General features: G+C 40.0%; 1 protein-coding gene and 2 non-coding genes across 3 annotated transcripts; 2 read left to right on the top strand and 1 right to left on the bottom strand.

The window, feature by feature from the left end:
• The first annotated feature begins 4185 nt into the window (after positions 1 to 4185).
• Positions 4186 to 4401, top strand: LOC139649269 (small nucleolar RNA U3). Its single transcript, XR_011695601.1, has one exon. It is a non-coding gene; the product is annotated as a small nucleolar RNA U3 (small nucleolar RNA).
• An 854-nt stretch (positions 4402 to 5255) lies between these two features.
• LOC139649270 (small nucleolar RNA U3) lies at positions 5256 to 5471 on the bottom strand. The gene has a single exon (XR_011695602.1). It is a non-coding gene; the product is annotated as a small nucleolar RNA U3 (small nucleolar RNA).
• A 2406-nt stretch (positions 5472 to 7877) lies between these two features.
• LOC139649263 (NACHT, LRR and PYD domains-containing protein 12-like) lies at positions 7878 to 24854 on the top strand. The gene is made up of 14 exons (XM_071525616.1): positions 7878 to 8044; positions 9629 to 11438; positions 11587 to 11763; positions 11973 to 12221; positions 12305 to 12475; positions 15451 to 15624; positions 16193 to 16242; positions 16351 to 16919; positions 16999 to 17054; positions 19157 to 19371; positions 19531 to 19796; positions 20334 to 20453; positions 20670 to 20811; positions 22969 to 24854. Coding segments are annotated over exons 1-14 (4311 nt in total). The 5' UTR covers positions 7878 to 8043; the 3' UTR covers positions 23280 to 24854.
• The last annotated feature ends 123 nt before the right edge of the window (positions 24855 to 24977 follow it).

The following is a 24977-nucleotide window of genomic DNA, read 5'->3' as shown; positions in this document are numbered from 1 at the left end:
ATTAGCCCAGATAGGCCAACTCTCACAGAAATCTGTTCTACTCAGCAACCAACAGCAACTTAAAGCTACAGCTAAAGCTACAGCTACTTAGCATACAACCACTCTTACATTGACGGGATAATATTGAAACCTACCAACTTCCTGCCAACTTCCTGGTCTGGCTACATGGCAGCATAAGTCTACTAGATACATATTATTTTCTGTGGTCTGTATTCTTCACACCACACAGCCTTCTATAACATTATCTGTGACTCAATGAAAAAAACACGGTTGGCTGAGACCAACTGGACAGAAAATTCAAGTTCAAGTTTGGCTAATTCCCCTCTTGCTTGCAAACTTCAGTGCTTTAGCTTACATTCAGGCTACAAAACTCATGTTAGCATGTGCTACTGCAACATAGCATTAGTCATTTTAGTGTGTAAGGAATTGAGGCCTTATAAACCCATACTGGACCAGCCAGGCTATCACGCCCTGCTTGCTACATGGCTGCAAAAGTATGCTAGGTCTACTATTAGTTTCTGTGGTCTATTCTTCACCCCACTGTTAGCATTATCTGTGACTCAATGAAAGTTAACACAGTTAGCTGGAGAGTTGAGACCAACTAACTGGATGGCAAACAGTGCTGTTAGCTTACAGTAACTTTACAACACTCATGTTAGCATGTGCTACTGATATAGCATTACTAGCAACTGGTAGCCTATGTCACGACTCACTGATGAAGCATAATCATAAGGCATAATCTTCAGTTTTTTTTTCCTTTTTGGGTTTGCCTTTATCAGCATGAAGAAGAAAGGGTGACATAAAAACAGACGGACAGTTGTATGATGGTAAAACTGACAGGAGGACAGTTGTATTTCTTTTCTTGTTCAGTTGTATTTAATTGTGAACCATCTGGAGTGAGAGATCAAACACATTTATAGGTAAGAGAGCTGTTAATATAATTTACAGTAAATAAAGAAGTCTTTTACAGAGAAGCTGGTATTATTTCATCATATCCGTTATATTGTGTGTCTGCATGATGCTTCCTCTTGCTGCATACAGTCCAATGCTTCCCTCTGGTGGATTTTTAGATCAGATCAGTCGATCCAGATCAACTTTTTGTTTCCCATGCAAATGATATTGACTGCCAAACAGATTAATATGGCAAATGATCTGTCTGAGAGGATGAAGTGCAGTGCAGCACACATTCAGTAGACAGCAGCACATTGTACCTGGTGATGGAGGTGCAGTGTTTCAGCTGCATGATGAGCTTTTCTTTTTTTTTTTTTTTTTTTTTAAGTCTATTTGTTGTCAACGCACCAAACAAGTACACTTAATACAATAACAATACAGGAGAAAGAAAAGAAAAAAAAGAAAGGAGAAAAAAGAAAAAGAAAATAAAGGAGAGAGAATGGTACAATAATCAACATCATTCGCAACACCAAGTCCTTTAAGGATATGTTAAAGAGAAAAATAAGATAGCAGGTCCACTAAGTGAATAAATATGGCATCAACTAAGGGGATTTATTGAAGGGAGAGAGACCAGAAAGGAGCCCCAGATTTAGTTATATATTGCAGGTCTTCTCCTGACATTGTACAAAATCTTCTCTGGAGCGCAATACGACGGAAGTTCATTCAGCCAGTGTTTTTGTGATGGTGAGTTTTCTGATTTCCAGTCTATAAGAATCATTTTTTTCCCCAGCCGTGCCGGCAAGCAACACAACATGCTCTTTATGGTGAGTTACGTTAAGCATATCGACATCCCCCAATAGCCAAATCCCGGGGTCACATGGTATTTCGGACTCTGTGACATCTGAAACAGTGGCTTATAACGAACTTCCAAAAATCTTCCAAGTAAGGGCAACTCCAGAGCATATGAAACAGATTGCCTTCAGCTATCTTACACCTCTGGCACATGGCAGATATATTCCCATCGATGTTGTGTAGCCTGTGCGGGGTGAAAAATATTGACTTGCATTTGCCGATGTTTTGTGGAGACTAAAACTGTCTGAGCTCTTTCCAAGATATTTTGCCAATCGGCGTCATCATAATTGCGTCCTAGATCTGTCTCCCACTTGTGTTTAATAGACAGCCTGTCATAAATTGGTAGATTACCATTCAGAATGTTATATATGGAGGATATCAGCCCCCTAGTGGAGGAGAGTGGTATGTTAAGCAAATGATCCTCCAGGGGGGATTTATTTGGAATAAATGGGAAGTCTATAGAGTTATCTTGGACCCAGTGTCTGATTTGAAGGAATTTAAAGAGATTGTCTCTTGGTAAATTAAATTTGGAAGATAGTTGTTGAAAATTAGACAGCTGCATGATGAGCTTTGTTTGGTTTATAGATGCTTCTGATGCACCTGAACGCATCATAAGTGAGGTGACCTGGGTGGATGTTTTGGCTCTTTTTGTCTCTTTCCCAGCCAACCCAGTCAGGGAGATCAGCTCCCAGCTTGTGTCCATGTAGTATGGATAGTCAATGATGTCTCTTCATCTTGAGGCCGTCCCTGCAAGCTCTATGGTGGCTCTGCAGTCTTGTGCATGGCTGTGTACCAGCAACATGTATAAAGGTTGGTGGTTGGTGAATCCTCTGCAGGTCAACTCAATGGGCACATATCACACTCACCACCCAAGTCTTCATCTTTGGCCCTCTTCCTCCTGTTGGCCCTCTCTCCATCTGATCTTAATAGCAACCTTTAACTGCTAGACTTATGCTGTTCAGTTAAGTCAAGCTGACACTTTTGGTTGGGGCATAAATCTTTCAACATTTGCCTTTTAGTAACAAAAAACTGTAAAAAAAAAATCGATGTATCATTGGTGGTGTTGCATGTGATGAGTGATAAAAAGATAAATGATTTTTATGAACTAATGGTATATGTGATAGAGCTTCCGCATCAACATGTTAATGCTTAAACTTAGGCTGCATGACTGATGTTTCCAGATCCCCCACAGTTTTTTTTTAAATCATTTTTTATTAGTGTTCTTAATATTTTTTGATATGTTGTATACAATTTCAGTTTTTTGTACATGTTTAGTAATGTACATAGCACAAATGCGTCAACATCAGGAATCACATGTTACATCATGTCTTGAGCCGAATATTTCAAAATTGATTCCTTCACACAATGATCCTTGATATTATTTAGATTAGATCCTGCATGTTTAAATGATATAAGGTATTTTGAAAGTTGTTTCTGCATATATGAAATACTGTGGAGCTTCTTCTTGTGTTGATTCTATGTTGTAGCAAGATCGTGTTATGATGATGAGATCACCTGTGTCTTTCCACACACCTGTGACAATTAAGTCTCCCTAGAGGAAAATGATTAGTTACTAGTAGACAATGATGAAGGCTGGAGGGCCGAAAATGTTCTGTCCATCATGACATAAAATAAGTGCTTAACAGAGTAACTTTCCATTGTGTGCAACCCCATATTTTTTATTATTTTTCAACCAACTTATAGAATCTGAAATACTACCTTTCCCAGAATGCAACAGAGATACATATAAATGATTACTACTATTTCCTATTTATGTCTGAATATTGCCTACCAAGACAGTACAAGGGACAGCATTGGGTGGTAGTATGGCCTCTTATGCAAATTTATTTCTGAGTAGATTGGAGGAACCAATGATCTGTCTGATATATAAATTCTAAATTTAAACACTTTGTTAAGATTTGGGTTACATTTACTGATTATATGTTTTTCTTTTGGACAGTTGGGAGTGAAGTGGACAGTGAATAATGAGTCAGTTCATATGTTCACTGTTGACTGATGACTGCTGTTTGGTTCCTAGTGGAAAATTGAGGTAGGGAATATGATCAGTGTCAGCTCTTAAGTAGTGTTAAAATGAAATCTGATATCTTTCTTTAATAAAGGTGAAACAAAGTATAAACCTGCAAATTATAGTGTAACATAAAGCTGTTTAAAAGCAACACAGCTCAAATGTCAGCTGCTGAAATTTTTAATGACTGTAATTGTTACAACATGTGATCTGCATGGAAATCAGCTTGTCTTTGTCACTTAACATAAATATTCAAAGCTTGGGACTTACATTATTGAGCTTATATTGAGAGTGAAGCACTGTACTTTGTACTTGTATGGAAAACTTAAGATGGATTGTGTTTAATGAAGAGCAGAAACCCCGAGTGAGAAGGACTTTCCCATGAATGACTTCCAGGTTTCATCCACTGTTCAGTTAAGACTTTACTCTCAGGGATCATTTCTATAGTTTCTGACTGGAGAAATGTGTTTCTAAAGTGTTTTGTCTCACTAACCACCATGATGAGTTGTGATGTTTCCTTCTGACAGTGAAGTGGACAGTGAATAATGATTCAGTTCATATGTTCACTGTCATTGATGACTGTTCTTTGCTTCCTAGTGGAGCATTGAGGAAGGAAACATGATCTGAGTGGTTATGTACAATGTTGTGGAAAAGAAATCCCAGATGCAGATAGTGATTTTAATCCTTTTGTGTGTAATAAGGTGTTTAACTATTTCACTAAATTTAAACCAGCTCATAAATCCCGTAACTGGAATATGAACTCCTGAAGTGTTGATTAACCGTAGCTTCAATAAGAGAAGTTGTACTTCAACTATCCTGAAAATCTTCAGTAGTTGTGACGACATTATAGTTGGATGATGCTTTGAATGAATGAGTGTTGAACTGCTGTTACACCATCAGAAACATACAGTAATCAAACTGAAGACTGGGAGGATGTGAAAATGATTTAATTAATTCACCGTCTTTAATAACTGTTCTTTGCTTTCTGGTGGAGCATCGAGGGAAACAGCCTCCTGTTACTGTTAAGGGAAATGAAGCCAATATAAAATAATCAATTGTATGAAAAGCTGTTCGGAGCTGCTGAGAGTCATATGAAATAAGCTGCTGTAGCTTTGGCTCAAAGAGTCAAAGAGTCAGGAGCAGGCAAAGAAACTGTATACTGACAATATAAATCATTCCATATAAAGATACTGATGACTGAACTGGAACTGGTCTGCTGTTTGACTGTTTGATGATGCAGAGCAGGCAGTTCAACACTGATCCATTCAGAGCTTCATCAACTATAATGTCAACTCAAGTGCTGACAAGTTAGAGAGTTCAAATCCTGCTGCACAGTTAACACTTTATACTGATTACAACTTTTATAGCTTACATATTGGATATGTTACAAATATATATATGTATATGTTTTGTTTCAGTGTTGGGTTGAATCCAACTAAAGATTGTGTTTTCTAAAGAGTTTTTGTTTTCCACATCACTGAAAGTAGCCACTCAGATCATATTTCCTTCCTCAATGCTCCACTAGGAAGCAAAGAACAGTCATCAATGACAGTGAACATATGAACTGAATCATTATTCACTGTCCACTTCACTGTCAGAAGGAAATATCACAACTCATCATGGTGGTTAGTGAGACCAAACACTTTAGAAACACATTTCTCCAGTCAGAAACTATAGAAATGATCCCTGAAAGTAAAGTCTTAACTGAACAGTGGATGAAACCTGGAAGTCATTCATGGGAAAGTCCTTCTCACTCGGGGTTTCTGCTCTTCATTAAACACTAGGGGCCGTATCCACAAACATTCTGAGAGTCCTCTCAGAGACTCTTATCTTCGCCTAAAATCCCTTAGCAAGGAGTCCTAGCTTAGGAGTGATTTAGGAAAGATCTCAGAGCGACTCTGAACGAGGAATTGACAAGAACTTTTATCTCAGTGAGGAGGTGTGGTCGACCCCGTTGGTAGGTGTGATGCTCTCTTTGGACGCTGTCATTGGTTGATCAAGAAAAATCAACACGCCTCTTTTTGTCATCCAGAATGAACACAAGGAATCACACAAGATAAAACACAATTTACTCGATATTAACGCGTGGTTTGCTTATACTATCGAAAACAAAATAAAAATAGACCTCATTGAACAAAATCTTTTGTGATGCGGACATGTGTCTGTCAGTGACCAGATAATACAGAGAAAACTCTATATATCCATAGCTGCTGTTCTGTTGGTGCACGGTGCAACCGGCCAGTTGGAATTAAACAGGTTGTATCACAGTATGAGTCTGTGAAGGAGCTGTGATTGTTTGTGTGATTATTCTACTATGTGGTTACATAAACCTAAATCATCGTGCATCAGCAGAACAGCAGCTATGGATCTAGAGAGTTTTCTCTGTATTGTCTGGTCACTGACAGACACATGTCCGCATCATCTGCAATATACTCTTGTTCAAAAATCCTATTCATATAGGCTTGCCAATATAGTCTATAAATTATACTAATACTACTAAGTCTTGAGCCATTTTCACCAAATCTTAACATCAACCTGTGAGGACCGCAGGACCCAGGTTTCATCCACTGTTCAGGTAAGACTTTACTTTCAGGGCATCTGCTCATTGTATCTGGGGGATATGAGGTATATGAAAGAAGAAAAGCTTAGATTCACTCAACTTGTAGCTAAGAATGCAGTACTGTATAATGTAATATGGCTTTGTAGCCACAACCAGTTTATTCAAGCCAGTTAGTAGCTTCTGGCTGCTGTTTTTAGCAGCGTCTGAGGCAGTGGGCAGAGTGGCCAGTTGCCCTGACTGAAAAGAGAAGACGTTGGTTGGGACCTAAATATGCCACCTCAGCATATAATACTGAAAACAGGCTTCAAAACCCAAACTTTCATGGCTGAAGCCAAGCCATATTTCTCAGTTAAAAATGACAATTGCCAAGATTGACTTCAGTTTGGAAATTTTTGCTTAATAATGTTCCGTTGGCATTTCACAAAAGACACGTTTTCACTGAACACCTAAAAAAAATTCTACATAGGGACTGAGTCAGTATTCATGAATATTCTTTGAGTCTAACAATAATTGCTGAAAGAGGAAATAGTTATATTGCACTGAATATGACAGACATGTCCAATCTGAGGCCAGTCCTGCATGTAGGCCTGGTGGTAATTCTGGATATTGTGGACATTGTTTCTTTTGAAGCTTTGATTGTGGCAGGTAGGCAGATTAGATTATGTTAATACTAAAAATGGACACAGAATAAAAAATAAAAATAAAAATGAGCTATAGTGATACAGAAACAAGAAAGATAATTTAATTATTCAGTTATACAGTAAGTACATGCCAGGCGGTATGGAGATAGCAGGGTGCAGGACAGAGGAGGTCAAGAAAAATGGAAAGACCTCCTACAGGATTCCCAAACTGGTGGCGGCAGTCTCGTGGACACAAGTCACTAAAGTAGCCTTTTGGTCGGCCTATGTTGAATGATAATTAATGCATGAATCCATTACAGACGCCGGTGACCCCCCTACTAATCCCGCCAGCCCGCTTTCAGCACCAAGGACAGCGACGGCGACACAGACTCAGGCCGACACAGCAGCCCCTCACCTAAACCCCAAGCAACGAAGAGACCAAGTCAGGATCTCCACCAGATTTGAACAGAGAAAGGAATATTGGGAGTGGAGACGGAGACGGAGAAGTTGCGAGTGGAAAAGGAGAAATGGAGCTTGAAAAGCGCAAACTTGCTTTAGAAATTCAACTCCTTGAGCGCAGAGCCAACTACAACATTGATGATGACAACATCTTTTTAAATATGTAAAATTAGATCACAATGGGCTATAAAACCAGGTCTGACTGTGAAAGCGAGGAACATATGAGACACGGTATATCATCCGGTAAGAGCAGCCTGAATATGAGCGTATGAGGAGCACCTGAAGGCAGCACAGGTTACCGCTCCGTGGAGACGTTCACGTGCGCTCCACTCTGAATTGCGATATTTCCGACAGCACGTGAAGCAGCAAATGGCTGCAGCGTCGTCACGTCACTAGCCAATACTGCTGTCACTCTACTGTAAACCAGCGGGGTTGAATCATATTACAGCGAGCTTGTCACGCACAGGTCGAAAGTCCACACAGAAGGAGACAACAGAGACGAACTGGGCCTCTTGTTTTCATAGAGAAGATTTACGGAGTTAAAGCGTCTTTTTCACTGGTTTGCATAACTATAGCTAACTTCTCCACTGTAGCCTACAACGGATGGAAATACTGAAAACTACTCTGGAGCCTTAAGTAAGTGCATGCCTAGCCTACCGCTCTTAACTTTGGTCATAGCCTATCTCTCCTACTCGTCTCTGTTTTTATTAGTGTTCGGTCCCAAGTGTTTTTTCCTCAAATACTTCAGTATTCGGTTCCCATTGGCAGAATTGGTAGAATGGCAGAAGCTCGAGCTTCTGCCATTTCCATTCGTGAAAATTCGTGAAACTGGCCAGAATTTAATTTCCGGGTTTTGTCACCGAAGCGCATTTTCTTTTTTAAAAAAAACGGCCCAACGAGACTGCCACTTAAAGCACGGTTGTGAGTCGTGAAAGCTCCCTAGTGAAATGTTTAAGAGGACGACGTAGGCTATTTCTGAGTGCAGAAACCCCCCTTTCATGTCCACGAATCAAGTTAATGCTGAGCTGGAATAACAAATAGAGAGTTGGGGGCCTACTGTAGAGTTTTATTGTAGCCTAATTAATAGTAGGTCTATCATTTCCTTGTCACTTTGATATAACAGAGTGTCAAATAGATTTTGAAATAACAATGTAGAACAATAAAACAATTTTTTTTTACTTTCAAAAGTCTTTACAATTGGATATGGAGAATCCCATAGAACTACGAATAACCCCACCACCCAAAACCAAAAATTGTGATTTAATTGTAATTGTATTCTTAAATTCACTGATAGAGCTCTTGGTACAAGAGGTAAGTATATACAGCAGCATGAGTCTAAACGTTTTGTTTTTATGTGTGTGTGTCACTTACAACATGTACTGTATTCATAGAGAAGAGAGAAATGCACTATTTAAGAAACCCATTGTCATTTTAAGTGTGGGGCCACTAACAACATGTAGCCTAATGTATTCATTTTCAATGTTTATTTGAATAGGGACAGATACTTAGACATAAAACATTTAAACGAAAATAGTCTGATGTCACATATCATAACATTTATAGCCTAAGCTAATTTACAATGTTTGTCTATTCATACAAATAGAGTGAAACATAAAGCACCATTTCCACATTCAACTAGTGTGGCTGGGAAAACTACAAGTTGTGCCCCATTGAAATGGGGGTGAAATTGAATCTGCAGGAGAGGAATAAGAAAATGTATGGATATTAAGAAACCTATTGTCATTGAAGTGTGGGGCCATTTACAACAATAGCTGAATGTAGATATAGTGCATTTCTCTCTTCTCTATTCGTATGAATGAATACGGCTCATGTTGTAAGTGGCCCCACACAATTTTCTTATTCCTCTCCTTCTGTAGATTCAATTTCGCTTTCATACATTCATAGACTATATCACATTTACCCCCAGTGCAGCACCAAGATGATAATGGATGCAGGCCATGTGTAATAAATGAATGAGGAGACAAAATAGACAGATTAACTCACTTGAAAGGATAGGATAGTCCTCCTATGTGAAAAATAGCCTCTTTACCTGAAACATTCCATGGTAAAAATCGGTTAGGAATGCTACTATTCATTCTCTTTAACAATAAAGAAATACTTAGAGAATGTGATGATGGAAGTGCAGAAACCATGTATATTATTGGTTAATAACAGCTGTTAAAGAAACACTGTAATGAGGAGAACTTTGCTTTTTTCCAGTGGCTGACATCATGGAGAATGTTCAAGAGGAGCTTAAAGCCCATGTGAGGGAAAAGTTGACATGTATATATGAAGGTACAGCAGCCAGTCGATCTCGACTTGAAGAGATCTACACAAGACTCTACATTACTCAAGAGATTGAGGGACATGGTTGCAATTCACATGAGATTCTCCATCAGTTTAAACTCCCAGATGAGAATTCATCACAGTCACTAAACTGGAGTCTGTGGAATCAACAGATCGACTGCCTTGATATCTTCAACCCCAAACTCCCACCTGGCAAAGAAAGGTCCATCAAAAGAGTAATGACAAAGGGCATTGCTGGAATTGGAAAGACAGTTGCTGTCCAGAACTTCTCCCTTCACTGGGCAGAAGGAAAATCCAACCAGCACATTGATTTCATCTTTGTGCTTCCTTTTAGAGAGCTGAACATGCTCAAAGAGGGAGAGTACAGTCTGATCCAACTTCTACTTCACTTCTACCCTGAACTGAAACAGATTCAAGAACCACAGAAACTTGGTAACAAGAAAATTCTGTTCATCTTTGATGGTTTGGACGAAAGTAGGTTTCCACTGGATTTTGCTGATAGCAAGAGAGTGAGTGATATAGATCAGACATCGACAGTGGATGTGTTGCTGACAAACCTCATCAAGGGGAACCTACTTCCCAATGCTCTCCTCTGGACAACTTCCCGACCTGCAGCAGCCAATCAGATTCCTCCTCAATACATTGACCAGATGACAGAAGTGCAAGGGTTCACTGACCAACAGAAGGAAGAGTTCTTCAGGAAGAGATTCAGTGATGCTAAGCAGGCCAAAGAAGTCATATCTTGTCTCAACGGGATGGTAAGCTTTTATTTCATGAGCCATATACCAATCTTCTGCTGGATCACCGCTGAGGTTTTTAAGAAAGGATGGAGCGACCAGAAGAGTAGAATGATCACAACGGTGACAGAGTTGTACATTTATTACTTACTAATTCAAACACAACGAACAACAAAGAAATATGAGGAGAATAGGCCAGGTGACATGACTGAAAAAGAGGCGTTTGAATCAAGGAATTATACCATGCTTTTTAAACTGTCCAAGTTGGCATTTGAACAACTGGAGAAAGGGAACATCTTATTCCTTGAAGAGGACCTTAGGCAATGTGGCATTGATGTTGACAAAGCTTCAGTGTTTTGTGGATTTTGCTCAGAAATCTTGAAGCAAGAGTACGGGCTGTACCAGAAGAAGATGTTCAGCTTTGTGCACCTCAGCTTTCAGGAGTTCCTTGCTGCTGTTTACATGTTCCACTGCTGTGTGACCAAGAACATCAGCACTTTGAAGTCTTTTCTGGAGGTTGACCCTACTGATCTGGCCTTGCATGACCTGCTGAAGAGGGTCGTGGATAAAGCCTTACAGAGTGAGAATGGTCACTTGGACCTGTTTCTTTGCTTCTTACTTGGCATCACACTGGAGTCCAATCAGGCTATGTTACAAGGTTTACTGCCACAGACAGAGAACAGCTCAGAGACTGTGGAGGAGATGAAGAGATACCTTCGGAATTTTAACGCAGGGAACATCCCACCTGAGAGGTGCATGAATCTTTTCCTCTGCAAGTATGAGCTGAAAGAACACAGAGTCCAGAATGAAATCCAAATGTTTCTTAAGTCAGGAGTATGGCTCTCACCCATTGACTGTTCAGTTCTGTCCACCATGCTGCTGATGTCAGAAGAAGTGATTGATGAACTTGATCTGACAAACTGTCGTACACCATTAGTGGGGAGTGAGAAGCTTCTCCTGCCAATAAAGAACTGCAAACGGGCAGCGTAAGTAACACCTTAGAAAAGACAGTACATGACTTCTGGTTTGTAGCACATTCATTACACCTGAACAAGAACACCATGACAGCTACGTGGCAAATGCTGAGTCTCAGCATTACCAATATTATTGTAATGACTTTTTCTACTTTTACAGACTGAAGAATGAGTATGTACAAAATGAATGCCTTGATGTACTAGTCTCCATTCTTCAATCGACGGACTCATCTCTGAGAGAGCTGTGTCTGCAGTGTGTTGCTCACTGCAACCTTCCTCTCCCTCGCCGTCTCTTTGATGCACTGAGAAATCCTGACTGTAAACTGGAGACACTGAGGTCAGTGGTAGATCAAAGTCTGAACTGTTAGTCCAGACATTCACTTATGGAGATTAATCCTTTCAGAATATTAGACATAGATATTCTCAACTACAGTATGTTATGTTTAACTTAATGCAGTTAATCCTCATCATCCCAGCACATCAGAACATCTGATAGACTTGCACTACAGCTCTGTTTATGAATGATATGCCTTCATGTTTCCACAGATTGTCTGGATTTGCGCTAGGTGTTGCATATTGTCACGCACTGGCCTCTGTCCTTCAATCAAAACAATTGTCCCTGAGAGCGCTGGACTTGAAATACTGCCCATATAGAAATTACCAGTATGATTTCATTGGTTATTTTTCTGAAAAGGTGGAAAAAAAAGAAAAATATGACGATGACAATGATGAGAGCCCGTTGATTATTATCCCTTCTGTCTTGATCAGTCCAGACTGTAAACTGGTGGAATTCAGGTAAGTAAGTGTCTTTGGTGATGGGACAATCATCACAATTGTCTTTACATATTCTTTATTATTAATTTTTGTCTTTATTTTAGGATGTCTGGTTGTCTCCTGAAAAGTAAATGCTGTCAAGTGTTTGCCTCAGTTCTCAGCTCAAATTCCCACCTGAGAGAGCTCGATCTAAGTCACAACCACCTGCAGGATTTAGGAGTGAAGCTGCTCTCTGTTGGACTGGGAAGTCCTAAATGTAGGCTGGAGATACTGAGGTACTAATACACATCCTGGTATTAGATAACAAATTCAGCATGATCAAATATTGTACAATATCTGTCTGCAGTAAAAATGACATACCAACAATTCACTGCAATAGTACTCAATCCAACAGAGCGTCCTGTTGTGAAATCTAAAGTGAAACTTTAACTCCAAACTTGCATGTGTTAGTAACTGTATTTGTAAACAGTGACTTGATAACACATCCTCTGCTGCCCTACAAACTATAACGGTAGGCAACATCATCACCTTGTGGTATTTAAAACTGCAATAAGCGATTTCAGACCCTATAACCAATCTTGAAACTAACGTGTGCTATGTGGAGATTTCCATGAGACGTAATGATATAAACAAATAGCCGCACAGTCGGGCCAGCTGTGTTGTTGTTTTCACCTCTTTTCTAAAGCTTGTTGTCATGTTTGGACCGAGCAGTAGCTTTTCCTTTTTTTAAAACTCCCTCGCTGATTGAAAGCAGCGCTCTCCCCCTCCCATCCCTGGAAAGAAATCTCGTAATGGCGTAATCAATGAAGCGAGCGAGTAAACTTGTTCCAGTTGTAAACTGGCTACCTACCTCTTCACTTGTCATTGTGGGGTATGTGACCTTCCGCAGGAGAAAAATCTGGCAAAGCGAAACTGGTACCGGTCTCCTTTATGCACGGTTTGTCTTTAAGGGCTTCCGAAGCCCAGAAGTTTTGCTGTGTGTGTTTACAAATGTGTTGCTGTTTCTGTCACCCTCTAGTGGTCGGAAAATCGCTTAGTGCAGCTTTAAAGGCCTATTTCACTGCTGTGAATATGATGATTTATTAAAACTAAGTCACCCATGTAGTAGAAATGTGCAATTATTTTTTGAAATTGGAGCCCTATGACCAGAGAAAACTGAGAAAACGGCTGTAGATTCCCCATATCGTTGTTAAGGGGGAATCCTAGAACAATCAGAATGCATTGCGCGCATCACTGACTCTGACGGTGCGTTCACGGTCAGTGTAGCACCAAAGACAAAGTTAGCAGAGAGAAAGCAGCATTATATCTCTTTACTCAGGCTTATTTTCATTTACAAAACGTTTTTCCTCATGGAGTCTGGATAAATCGCACCTGTTTTCAAAGGATCATAAAACAAACCAGCGGGCTGGAGTCAGTTATGTTCTGTGGATCAACTCACCGAGTGCTGAACGGTGCCGCTGGATGTAGCCGCAAGTTAACGTTACAGGTAAAGTTAACACAGTCGCTGTTCGCTGTCGTTCTGTATTCAGAGTCGGCAAAGTCCGATATAATATTCTCTCAGAAAACAAAGTCAGGTTCACCAAAGCACCGTGAAGTTTGTGGCAGCGCAGAGTTTTCTGTCTGTCCCCCTGACGATCATCACCGGGCGTTCACAGGTGTTCAGCCCCCGGTGCAGAGCGTCTCTCTCGGCTGACGCTGTCACAGCTCCCGTGGTCGCCCTCTCCTCCACACTCTGTTTTGTCTGATTCCACAGCACTATATTCGGCCTCATAAGTTGTAATAGTGGCGCCACATCTCTGCTCTGACATTAATAGCTAGTTGTTTTTTTGTGTTAGATTCAGCTTTTCTGCATGAATCACAGAGAAATTTAGCAGCTTAGTTTAGCTTAGCTTAGCTTAGTTTAGCTGCAGCTGAAATGTCGCTCCGGTGGTCGCTTCCTCTTCCAGACTCTGTTGTGTCTGATTTAATAGCGCTATATTTGGCCTCGTATCATGAAACTAGTTTTCTTCCAAATATACTGATATTTTGAAGTATTTAGTAGTATGCTATATTAGTGTCTGCTTTTCCCTATCGCTAGCGTAGCATGGGACGGGAGTGTTTTGGGAGACCCACATTTTACCGTCCTTGAAGGCACCACTACAGAAAATGCGGAAACGTTCCCCCGGATGACGCGTTTCGCGTCACCTGGGGGCCTTTTGCCGGCAAATGAACTGAGAGCTCTGGCTGCAGGCAACATGGAGGGAAGTTAAACATTGTTCATTTGCATCTACTACCGACATTGTAATGATACAAAGCTGGTTGAAAATCGGCGAAGTTGCCCTTTAAGTAACGTTAGTGGAATTAAGGAATTGAACCATCCTAATGTTTCAGTGCATCTCATTGAATTGAATTAAATTGAACACATGCGCCGTGGGCCTCTACAGCAGGGCTTCTCAAACTCCGGACCAAGGTCCAGATCTGGGCTGAACTACACATCAATCCGGACCAGACCTTGTGTCATATTAGACATAAGGTAATGTAACGTTAGTTAATGTAGGAATATATTTACTTGTGTGCGAGCGCATGTGTGACACATTGCGAGCCCATCCTTGATTTCCGCTGCACAGCCGGCTCACCGCCGGCTGTGCAGCCACGATTTTTCCACCGTGGTTGGTCGCGCAAAGAGTTGAAAATTACTTGAGTGGATAAGATCCGCGCGTCATGCGTCACTTCTCAAGAGAACAACTCAAGGCACTACTTTGGTTGCCTGGCAACAAACAACACATTACCGCTTTGTTTCTGCCACTTTTTTCAAAACAAGGCCGCCAATTGTGTTATTGCAGCAAATGTTCCCCACCTTCAGAAGGCCATTCATGTGTTCACCATGTTTGGTTCCACATATCGATATGAGTCTGGATTTCTACCACAGCAGTTTGATCAATGAACACTTGGGTCAGTACCTCGGCCTGGCAATCACACCTTTGTGCCCAGGTTCAAGGAATTGGTTACAGGCAAACAGCCATTTCTCCCACTGATTCAAGCCACCATTCTGTAGCCTACTATTGGATGTATATAGGCCTACTTAAAGTTATGTTTAAGTTATGTTATGGACAAGTTATGGACGTTGATGTAGGTGCGTTTTACTAGCATTGTTCCGGACCATTGAATTTGTGTAAAATTGGACCTTCAAAGTGGACCTTCAATAAAAAAGTTTGAGTACCCCTGCTCTACAGGATCTGTGCTTGTTTAATAAGTGTCCTTTTCCGAGCAGGCTGTCAGGCTGTGGAATCACAGAGGAAGGCTGTGCTTCTCTGGCCTCGGCTCTGAGCTCCAACCCCTCCCATCTGAGAGAGCTGGATCTGAGCTATAATCACCCAGGAGACTCAGGAGTGAAGCTGCTGTCTGAAAGACTGGAGGACCCAACATGTAGACTGGAAAAACTCAAGTTAGTACAGTGTAGAACTGCAGATACCTGTGCAGATATGCCTATTTCCACTACAGTTCATAGACGATGGTTGGGTGGGGAGGTTGCATGATTAAAAAAAATGACCATGATGCCAAAGCATTTACTAAAACATAATATCTGAAGAAACCTGATTTGGATGTTAGAGAAAAGTCATTAAGGTTATCAAGTATATATTTCCATTACAAGATAATGGGTAGCTGACGCTACTGACTTCAAATAGCTTGCTTAGAATGCATGTACCTTCGCTTCAATCATTTTACTCATTGAAGTGCAATAAATAAAAAAGCAATTTCACTGCCTTTTTGCTGTTGAGTTGACACCACAGGAAAGGAAAGACAGGTGTGTGCTCTTTATCAATTAGTGTGTATCAATTACATTGTTCATTTGTTTGCACCTTTATAGCACTTTGTAACTTGGTTTTGAAAAGTGCTCTACAAATAAATTATTATTATTAACACTTTTGATGAGCTTATTAGTATAGCTGCTTCTCAGACTGCTCTTCATCCAAGCTGAAATCACTGTCTCACTGTCTGTTCCTCTGCCTCAGTGTGGACCAAGACGAGGAGCACTGGGTAAACCCACAGCTACTGAACAAGTGTAAGCTACTGAAGATGTAATTCACTGAACCCCTTTATCCACCCAATTGTTTAACTGGACTGTTAAACTGGCATAAGTGATGATAAATTATGACCTATTTCTTGACAGATGCCTGTGAACTCACGCTGGACCCCAACACAGCAAATGAAAACCTTTTCCTCTCAGAGGGGAACAGGAGAGTGGAGTTTGTAGAAGAGAAGCAGTCATATTCTGATCACCCAGAGAGATTTGATGGAGTGAACCAGGTGCTGTGTAGAGAGGGTCTGACTGGGCGCTGCTACTGGGAGGTGGAGTGGCAAGGATTTATGTTAATTGGACTGGCATATAAGAGTATTGAGAGGAAAGGATGGAGGGACGTAGAAATTGGATTAAATGACAAGACCTGGTGTTTCAGTATGCATGTGTGGAATGGTTACTCTTTCCGACATAAACGTAGAGAGACTTTTGTACCTGCCCTGATCACTGACGTCAAGGCATTCCAGGCCAGACCCAGTAGACTAGGAGTCTATCTGGACTGGCCGGCTGGCATCTTGTCATTCTACTGGCTTTCCTCTGACAAGAAGACTCTCCTTCACACCTTCCACACCACTTTCACTGAGCCTCTGTACCCAGCGTTCAGCCTTGGTGGTGGATCCTCTCTGACTCTGTCCAATGTACTTGAGTTGAATACGGATAGGGTGAGTATTTATGGTTGCTTTAAATCACTGCAAGTGTGTATCGAAAAAACAACTAATTTTGTGCCTTTCTGCATTCTAGGCCCAAACAAACTTTACACCTGAACTGTTCACTGAATCTGCAAACACTTTATACAGGTAATCCTATCATAAAATGACAAAAGATTATTTCCCCTGCTTTCATGATTATCAAACTGTTATTCTAAATGAGCAATAGCATGTATATTGAACACTGATTAATACATTAATAGTGTAGGGATGTAGTGGAGGGTAAGCTCCTCCTTAAGTTTAACTCAGTTTACCCACCTTTTTATTTGCAGAAATAGATTTTACCACCTTTTCAGGCTGATATAAAATTCATAGTATATGTCATAATAAAGTAGTATCAAACTGGTGTAAGATAGGCGAGGATATGGTCTTTTAAGGGAAATAAAAATACTTGCTATAAATGCTTTTCTAAAACCATTTTTTGATTTTTCATTATAATGGTGCTGTTTGCCATATGGTGATCACCAGTTGGAGATCATAGTGTACCCACTTTTTATTTAGCACTACATTAAATCATTGCCTATGTTTGCTTTATATTTTAGACCAGTGATGTAGCAGTATAGAAAGGTTGGTCACCAATCACCAATATAAACAAAATATTTTTTCTATTTTCACAATATAATTAATTTATGCTTTTGTTTTCCTTAAACAACATCAGTTTGATACTACTTACTATAATATCCATACTATGAATTTCATATCCCAAGGTACGTCGGCCTGAAAGGTGGTACACTCTATTCTGCAAATAGAAAGGTGGGTAAACTGACTTTAGGTGGGTTTAGCCTCCTACTACATCCCTGGTAACATCATGGTTGTTTCTTTCTAATAACTGTTAGAGGAATACCCAAGTTTTGGTGGATTATCCCATAGACACACTGTGGAGCACGTCATACTTCAAAAGCCACGCCCACCGTGGGGCAAAACGATATCGCTAACAAACCGGCAAAAGCGGCGACTTATTAGCTAACAAGTCAGTGAGATTTCTCATTAGTTTTGCAACAACAACAAACTATCCTGAGACCCACACATGAACACAACTCATCTGTTGTATAGAGAGGAACTGGCTCAGTAATGTTAGCTTAGTAGCAGCCTAACGTTAGGACAGCATGGTAGCTTTTAAACACATTTTAACATTCAGGTTATCTTACAAGAATATAACTAGATAATTACTGGTAAATTATTGACCAGAGACAAAATACTGGCCACATTATAAGTGTACTTAGTCTCGGGGTCCCAAGGTAGAAGAGGGGAAACCTCTTCTACCATGAGCCACTGTCAGCACCTCTTAACGGCTCCTAGTTTTGCTCGGGAACACAAAAAACTGTAATTCTTGGTTTTTAAGTTTGTTGGCTGTGACGCCCACCACACAACAGCTTTTAGGCATGTTTAATTTGGGCAATAATGACAATGATGTACATTTAGTCACACAAGGTGAATGGAGAGCGGTGCAGCGGTTTCCCCCACGATGGACGTGGCCTATTTCATGCACTGTCTCTATTGGTCAATTTACCTGTTAAGTGATGAGAACATAGACACCAAAATCATCCATAAGTCACCGGTAGATCATTGGCTGCAGTGCTTCATGCTAACATTTCAGCATACACTATGTTGAGTAACAGTAGACCATACAAAAATTTAATTACCAGGGACTACTTTCCCTGTTTATATAGGAAGTGAAAAGGGGTGATGGGCAGTGTTGGGGAAGTCACTTAATAATATTACTTCACTTACAGTAACTCGTTACACTACTCCATTACTCAGAGACTACGGTGTACATGGAAAAAAATCACTGCACAGTAGATGAAAACATGGTTGCTCACCTGAAATAATTCCAAAAATTAACTTATCAGCTATATTAAGTTGATTTTAATTTTTTTTAAATGTATGAATCAACAAGCCACATAATCAAAACCGCTATCAACCTTTTTATTTCTAAAAAGTATGTCTTCTTACTTTGGATAATACTAGTGGGCTACTATCACTCAACATATTCTGTGCTAAAGTGTTGGCATGGAGTACACTATCACTCAACATAGTGTGTGCTACAGTGTTAGCGTGGAGCACCGGAGTGAATGATCTACCAGGAACACGTGGATGATTTTGGTGTCTATGTTCTCATCATTTAACAGGTAAGTTGACCGGTCTATCTCCTAGAAACGGCTGTATTCCTTTAACCATTGTGTGTCCTACAGGTTCAAGTCCCCTGGTCCCGGTGTGTTCCGGTGTACTTTGACTGGTCTGGTGTTTACTATGGCTCAGGAGGGGGAGGTGCTGTACAGGACCGTCCAGTGGGACGAGAGCCTCCTCTACTCAGCTGGCAAGACACCTGCAGGCCTGCTGTTCAGCATCCAGTGTCCTCAGGACTCTGTCCGTCAGCTCCACCTCCCACACTGTGAAATCCACCCTGGTAGGCACATTATTCAGTGAAGATTATGAAGTGATTATTGTTGAACATTATTTCCTTTTTAATGAAAAAGACCTAGAGTTACTGACATGGACATAACATGAAATTGTAACGGGTTGACACCAGTGAAACTAAATCTTGGATGTCTCTGTGTATTCACAGCACCGCTTCCTGAAAGCCTGTCTGTTGTCCACATCACTGATGATGGAATGAGCATCCTCCAGCCACTGGAGATTACAGAAACTCATGTGGGTGTGAAAGTCCCCCACCTCTCTGCCTTTGGCCTAGTGTGGGATTACATTAAGAGGTTTCTGACTTTCACCAAGCCAATCTGTGGCCAAGTTCTGCTGTTCCTCAAACCACCAGGCAGAAAGCAGAGACGAAAACTCAACTTGTTTCTGCTGCCAAACAACGTTCCTGTTCAGGAGGTAAAGCTCCCTGTCGCATAATAATTTACCATCAGTCCACACTTTTTTTTTTTTTAATGTAATCACAGCAGCGTTTTCATGAAAAGCTAAATTCAGGTTGATCAGTCAGTGAGACACTTCACTCCTCTATACCTGCTATCAAAATTTGTCACGGTGTGGTAAGAATCATTCTCTACAAATCCAGTCTGAACATAATAAAAGGAAATAAACATATTGTTGTCGAAATGTAACTTTAAATCTTCACCTCTTTGCAGCAATTTTTCATGTTACCAAAATCCCCTTCTTGAATGCAAATTAATTTATGATAACACATGATGGGAGAACGTACTTCTGAGTTGTTTAGTTTTTAGGTTTATTTTAGACTGCTGCCTTACAGTGATGTATGGTGGCATATATAACTACATCTTTTTATGATCCTGACATGCTTTTTACAATAACTGTTCATACTGTTCACACTGTTGTATAAGCAGTGCATGTATGTAATGTGTTATATATGAGCATAAACCCTCTAATGAAAATGTTCTGATGTCACTGAAGGTGGGAAGGCAACAAGAAAATGATGATAAGTATATCCAGACTCCTTCCTACTGTCATCTCACCAAAGACCAAAGTTACAGTCTCCACTGTGATCCTGAGGGGTATAAAGTCCAGCCTAAGGTGAGTGTGTCAAATACAACTTCTGGTGCCTTCAAAATGTCTCTGTTAGTGCTGAAAAACACAAGTCATGAAATCAGTTCCTCCGGTTAACTTTGGATATTATAAAAATATATATATATCATTGGCTACATGTTGAATATAGATTCAGTTGTTTTAAATGCAAAACACAAACATTATTATTGTTATTGCAACAACATTATTTCTCCTTGTTTTCAGCGTGCACCATTTTATCTAAATTATGGACCAAATTACCACCCAACATTTGAGATTCTCCTGAATACGAGCACAGAGGAAGTGACTCTGATGGTCCAAAATCAAGAGAAGACACAAGTCTGGGAACATGAGCTTGATCTGACTGGTAAAGCCTTAATCCTCCAGCACCACTCAGTCTGTTAGAATAGAGAAGTTGAGAATAGAATAGACTAGAATAGAAACAATAGAATAGAATAGTGTGTGAAGTAATGCTTGTGTGTGGGTCTTGTGCACATAGTGATTGATACAGATCTGGGACCATCATGATCTGTGTTAGATCATTCTTCACTCAGGCTGCATTCAATTCACAATCCACATGTTTACCAGTTTTTCACCACATTGCCTGCAAGTTTGAGGGAATTTTACAAATGGGTGACGTTACAGGAATATAGAAGAATGTATCTTCCAACTTGTGTCACACATTCATTGCATTAGATGGATTTCAGCCCAACAATAGTGCAAGTTCAAATTCAAGTTTGTTTATTTATGTATATAGCCCTTTATCACATGTATGTCTCAAAGGACTGAACAGAGAATGAGCATACTAGATCTAACTGATCATCAATCAACCATAGAATAGAATAATATAGGACAAACATCAGGAAGAGCACAAGAGACACAAAAGCAGATTTAGACATAACAGCCCACCTAGTCTACATAGCCTAACTTACCTGGCACCACCAGCCTTAGACCCTCAATGCATACAAGGAAAAGTGTAAAAGAAAAAAAAATGTTGAAAAAAAAAGGAAGAAAACTTTGGACGCAGTGACAATGACAATGATGGGCCCAAGATCAGTGCTAATAACCATAGACACAACAACAGCACTCACGATTCACATCCAGGTAGACACAGCATCAAAGATGGGACTTTGGCCAGTGCTGATGACTGTAAGGGCGAGGGCAGCACCCGTCCACTGCCAGGTAGAAACACTGGACCAGGGTCTGACAAGGAGGAAAGACAGACAGTAACCAGGAGGCAGCCCTATCCTGGGTTCCTAACGGCAGATTCCTATGTTAATACTGTCTAAGCTAAAGTAGGGGAAGAGACTGTTGATCCCAAGCTAGATAGTGCTAGGTCGTATGATTGCAAGAATAAACAGGTTTTCAATTTGGATTTGAAGGTTTCTACAGAATTAGCTTCCCTGTTCATAAGAGGGAGTTGGTTCCAGAGATTGGAGCTCACTAGGAGAACGCTCTGCTGCCTGCTGATTTTTTCTTGATTCTAGGGACAGTAAGGTAACCAGCGTCCTGCAATCAGAGGGTGGTGCAAGCCCATGCAACGGTTTATATGTTAACAAAATCACCTTAAAGTTGGACCTGGCTTGAATTGGGAGCCAGTGGAGGGAGGTCAGGATGGGTGTAATGTGGTTAAATCTTCTAGTTCTGGTTAATATTCTTGTGGCAGCATTTTGTACAAGTTGAAGATTTTTAATACTGTAGTTGGGTAGGCCAGAGAATAAGACGTTACAATAATCAGGTTTTGATTAAACAAAAGCACGGCATCAGCCATATTTAGCAAAGGATAGATTTTTGAAGGTGGAAAAGTGCTATCTTTGTGATATCCTCAATGTGAGAGTCGAATGTGAGAGCCGGGTGGAATGTAACGCCAAGATTTTTAACTGTGGGACTCTGGGTAATTAAGCCGTCCCCAAACTTTACATCTGCAACAAGGGGCCGTTGTGTTTTTGGGCCAACAACTAGCATCTCAGTTTTGTTGGCATTTAGCTGCAGGAAGTTAGATAACATCCATTTTTCGACAGCAGATAGGCATACTTCTAAGTTTGCGAGTTGTGAACGGTCATTAGGCTTAATGGGCAGGTAGATTTGGGTATCGTCTGCGTAACAGTGAAGTTTAATACCATGGCTACGGAAAATTTTGCCATGCATGTAATTAGAGAAAAGCAAAGGTCCTAGCACAGAACCTTGTGGTTCACCAAAGTTAACTTTAGAGCTTTCAGAGATAATGTTGTGAGAAACTCAATGCGCTCTATCAGATAAGTAGGAATTAAGCCAAGTGGACACAAACTGTTCATCCCTTTAGAAAATCAACACTAACAAACCAGGAAGGAAGAACATTTTAGGCCATGCAAGTGCTACAATTTAGTTATGCTGTTAGCCTGTGGTTTAAATACTATATTATATCTAACATAGTAGTGTATATTTTAATTTGGTCCTATTCAAATTCTTCTCATTTCTAAGAGATCTCTGTTAAAATGGGACTTCTGGTTATTGAATAAAAGTCCTCTTCCAACTTACCTTCCAGGTCCTTGTCCAGGTAGGGAAAATCTACCAAGGGCTCCGAGTCTCTCAGCAGAGGAGAGGCTGGACTCAGCTCGACCAGAGTTTATCAAGCGAGTGTCTGAACCCGTTCTAGACAATTTGCTGGATGAACTTCTGCGACGGATGGTAATAAATGATGAAGAAATGGAGTCGGCCAGAACAAAAGCCAGGCCAGACAAAGCACGAGAAGTGATCGACATGGTGCGAAGGAAAGGAACAGAAGCCAGTTCAAATATGATCGCTGTCTTCTGTGAGCGGGACCCTTACCTTTCCAAAGAGCTGAACTTAAGCTGAAGAAATGAGAAACTGTACGGAGTATGATGATGAAACATGGCAGCAGAGACAGTCGTATATCAACACATCTTTAAGTCTTTTATTGAGAAGCTTTGCCTTTGAAGCCCATGTTGTTGAGTCAGTGGATTTTCACTCTGAAAGTGATTTACTGACCTTTTCATACAAGACTGACACTATGGGAAAGCTCAACCTTATTTTTTATGTTTTATATGTGCAGTAATTGTGTTTTCAAACACTGAAATAAGATATTAAGATTTAAAACTTAAAGACCCTATAGACAACTTTTTTGCTTTAACTTACAAACAACAAACAATACCACTTGGAAACGCTAGGGGGGGACAATGGGGGGAAAGTTGAAAAGTTGTCTGTATCCACTTTAAAGCCAGTGAAATGAAAGAACCATTCATCCAAAGAGGGTCATGTAATGAGAAATTAATTGATGAAGCTATTAATAAATCTAAAAAAGTGAACAGGGTACAAGTCACTACATCCTTCTCAGAAGCCAAAAAAGAGTAGGGTCACCTTTGTGTCAGAATATAATCATCCTGAATTATGATCCCCCCCTTATCAAGTTTCCAAAAGGTAAAGGTATAATAATAGCTGTTTAAGTGTGATATATTTACATATAGTTTTTTTAATAGAATTGTCTGATATCCTTCCTGACATTTTTTCGAAATATTTTCTGAGCTTTTTCTGTGTAATTTCTGTGTCGTTTTTTATATTATTGTAAGATATAAACAGATATTTCAATATAATACGTAATGGTTCATCTTTTCATATCAGAAGGCAAGTTCCAATTTGCATGTTTTTTTTCTCTAATCAATTTGAAAGTGTCAAATAGAAGAGTAATATGTTTATTGTAGGATACAAAGAGTTTGAATATGAAGATATTTGGTGTGGCCACATAAATTCCTTTGGTCATATGTCCAACATTTTTCAATATTTTCAGTATTTTCTGAGATTTTTTTAAATTATATTTTTCAATGTATTTTTTTTTATTCTAAGATATAAATGTATATTTTTATATAAAATGTAATGGTTCATCCTTTCATATCAGATGGCAAGTTCTAATTTACATGTTTTTTTCTGTAATCAGTGTATTATAAAATATCAAATAGAAGAGTAATATAGTTACCCATGTTCATATAGAGAGAATACTATTTGAGAATACTATGTGCTGGATGTTCTCCTTGATGTAGAACTGGATTATTTTTTATTGTAGGCCACAAAGAGTTTATCCATTTTGAATATGAGGATATTTGGTGTGGTCACATGAATTGCTTTGGTCACATGTCTGTTTTAAACCCACCTGCCTACCTTTTTATATGTACACCTGATGCTGATCAGGTGTGGAGCAGACCTGCAAAATGTGACATTCGCTGACTTTGTAGTTTATTAATAAAAAGTGTCTGTCTGTCTTCTGATGTGCACTGGATCAACCAGATCAACCCTTTTATGGATAAAACAGACCTGTATTTTGGTTATTAGAGGTGCAAAATCTTTCCATGCAAAAGTCCAACTCTTCAACAATTGATGTGAATGTACTTTAAATTGTCAAAGGAACTCTGGATTGGGGCTTTAATTAGAGGTTCAAACCTGTAGGGCTGAAACCCTATTGTTTTTGTGCCGGTTTATTGTTGTTCTTTTGCCACAACACAAATTCCTGTGAGCTGGTACGTCGCAGGGACATGAAATTTG

This window comes from Centroberyx affinis, unplaced genomic scaffold (genome assembly GCF_046629955.1).
Source record: "Centroberyx affinis isolate AG114_WGS23_722 - 3 ecotype Tasmania unplaced genomic scaffold, CSIRO-AGI_Caff_v1 ptg001310l_1, whole genome shotgun sequence".
Classification (NCBI taxonomy): Eukaryota; Metazoa; Chordata; class Actinopteri; order Beryciformes; family Berycidae; genus Centroberyx; species Centroberyx affinis.
The sequence above is the reverse complement of the archived record's forward strand: the minus strand, read 5'-3'. Positions and strand labels throughout refer to the sequence as shown.

Excerpts from the sequence above, each read along its gene's own strand:
- LOC139649263 (XM_071525616.1), top strand. Across the intron at positions 12,222-12,304 it reads TGTAAACTGGTGGAATTCAG|GATGTCTGGTTGTCTCCTGA; the intron begins GTAAGTAAGTGT and ends TCTTTATTTTAG. Across the intron at positions 15,625-16,192 it reads TGTAGACTGGAAAAACTCAA|TGTGGACCAAGACGAGGAGC; the intron begins GTTAGTACAGTG and ends CCTCTGCCTCAG.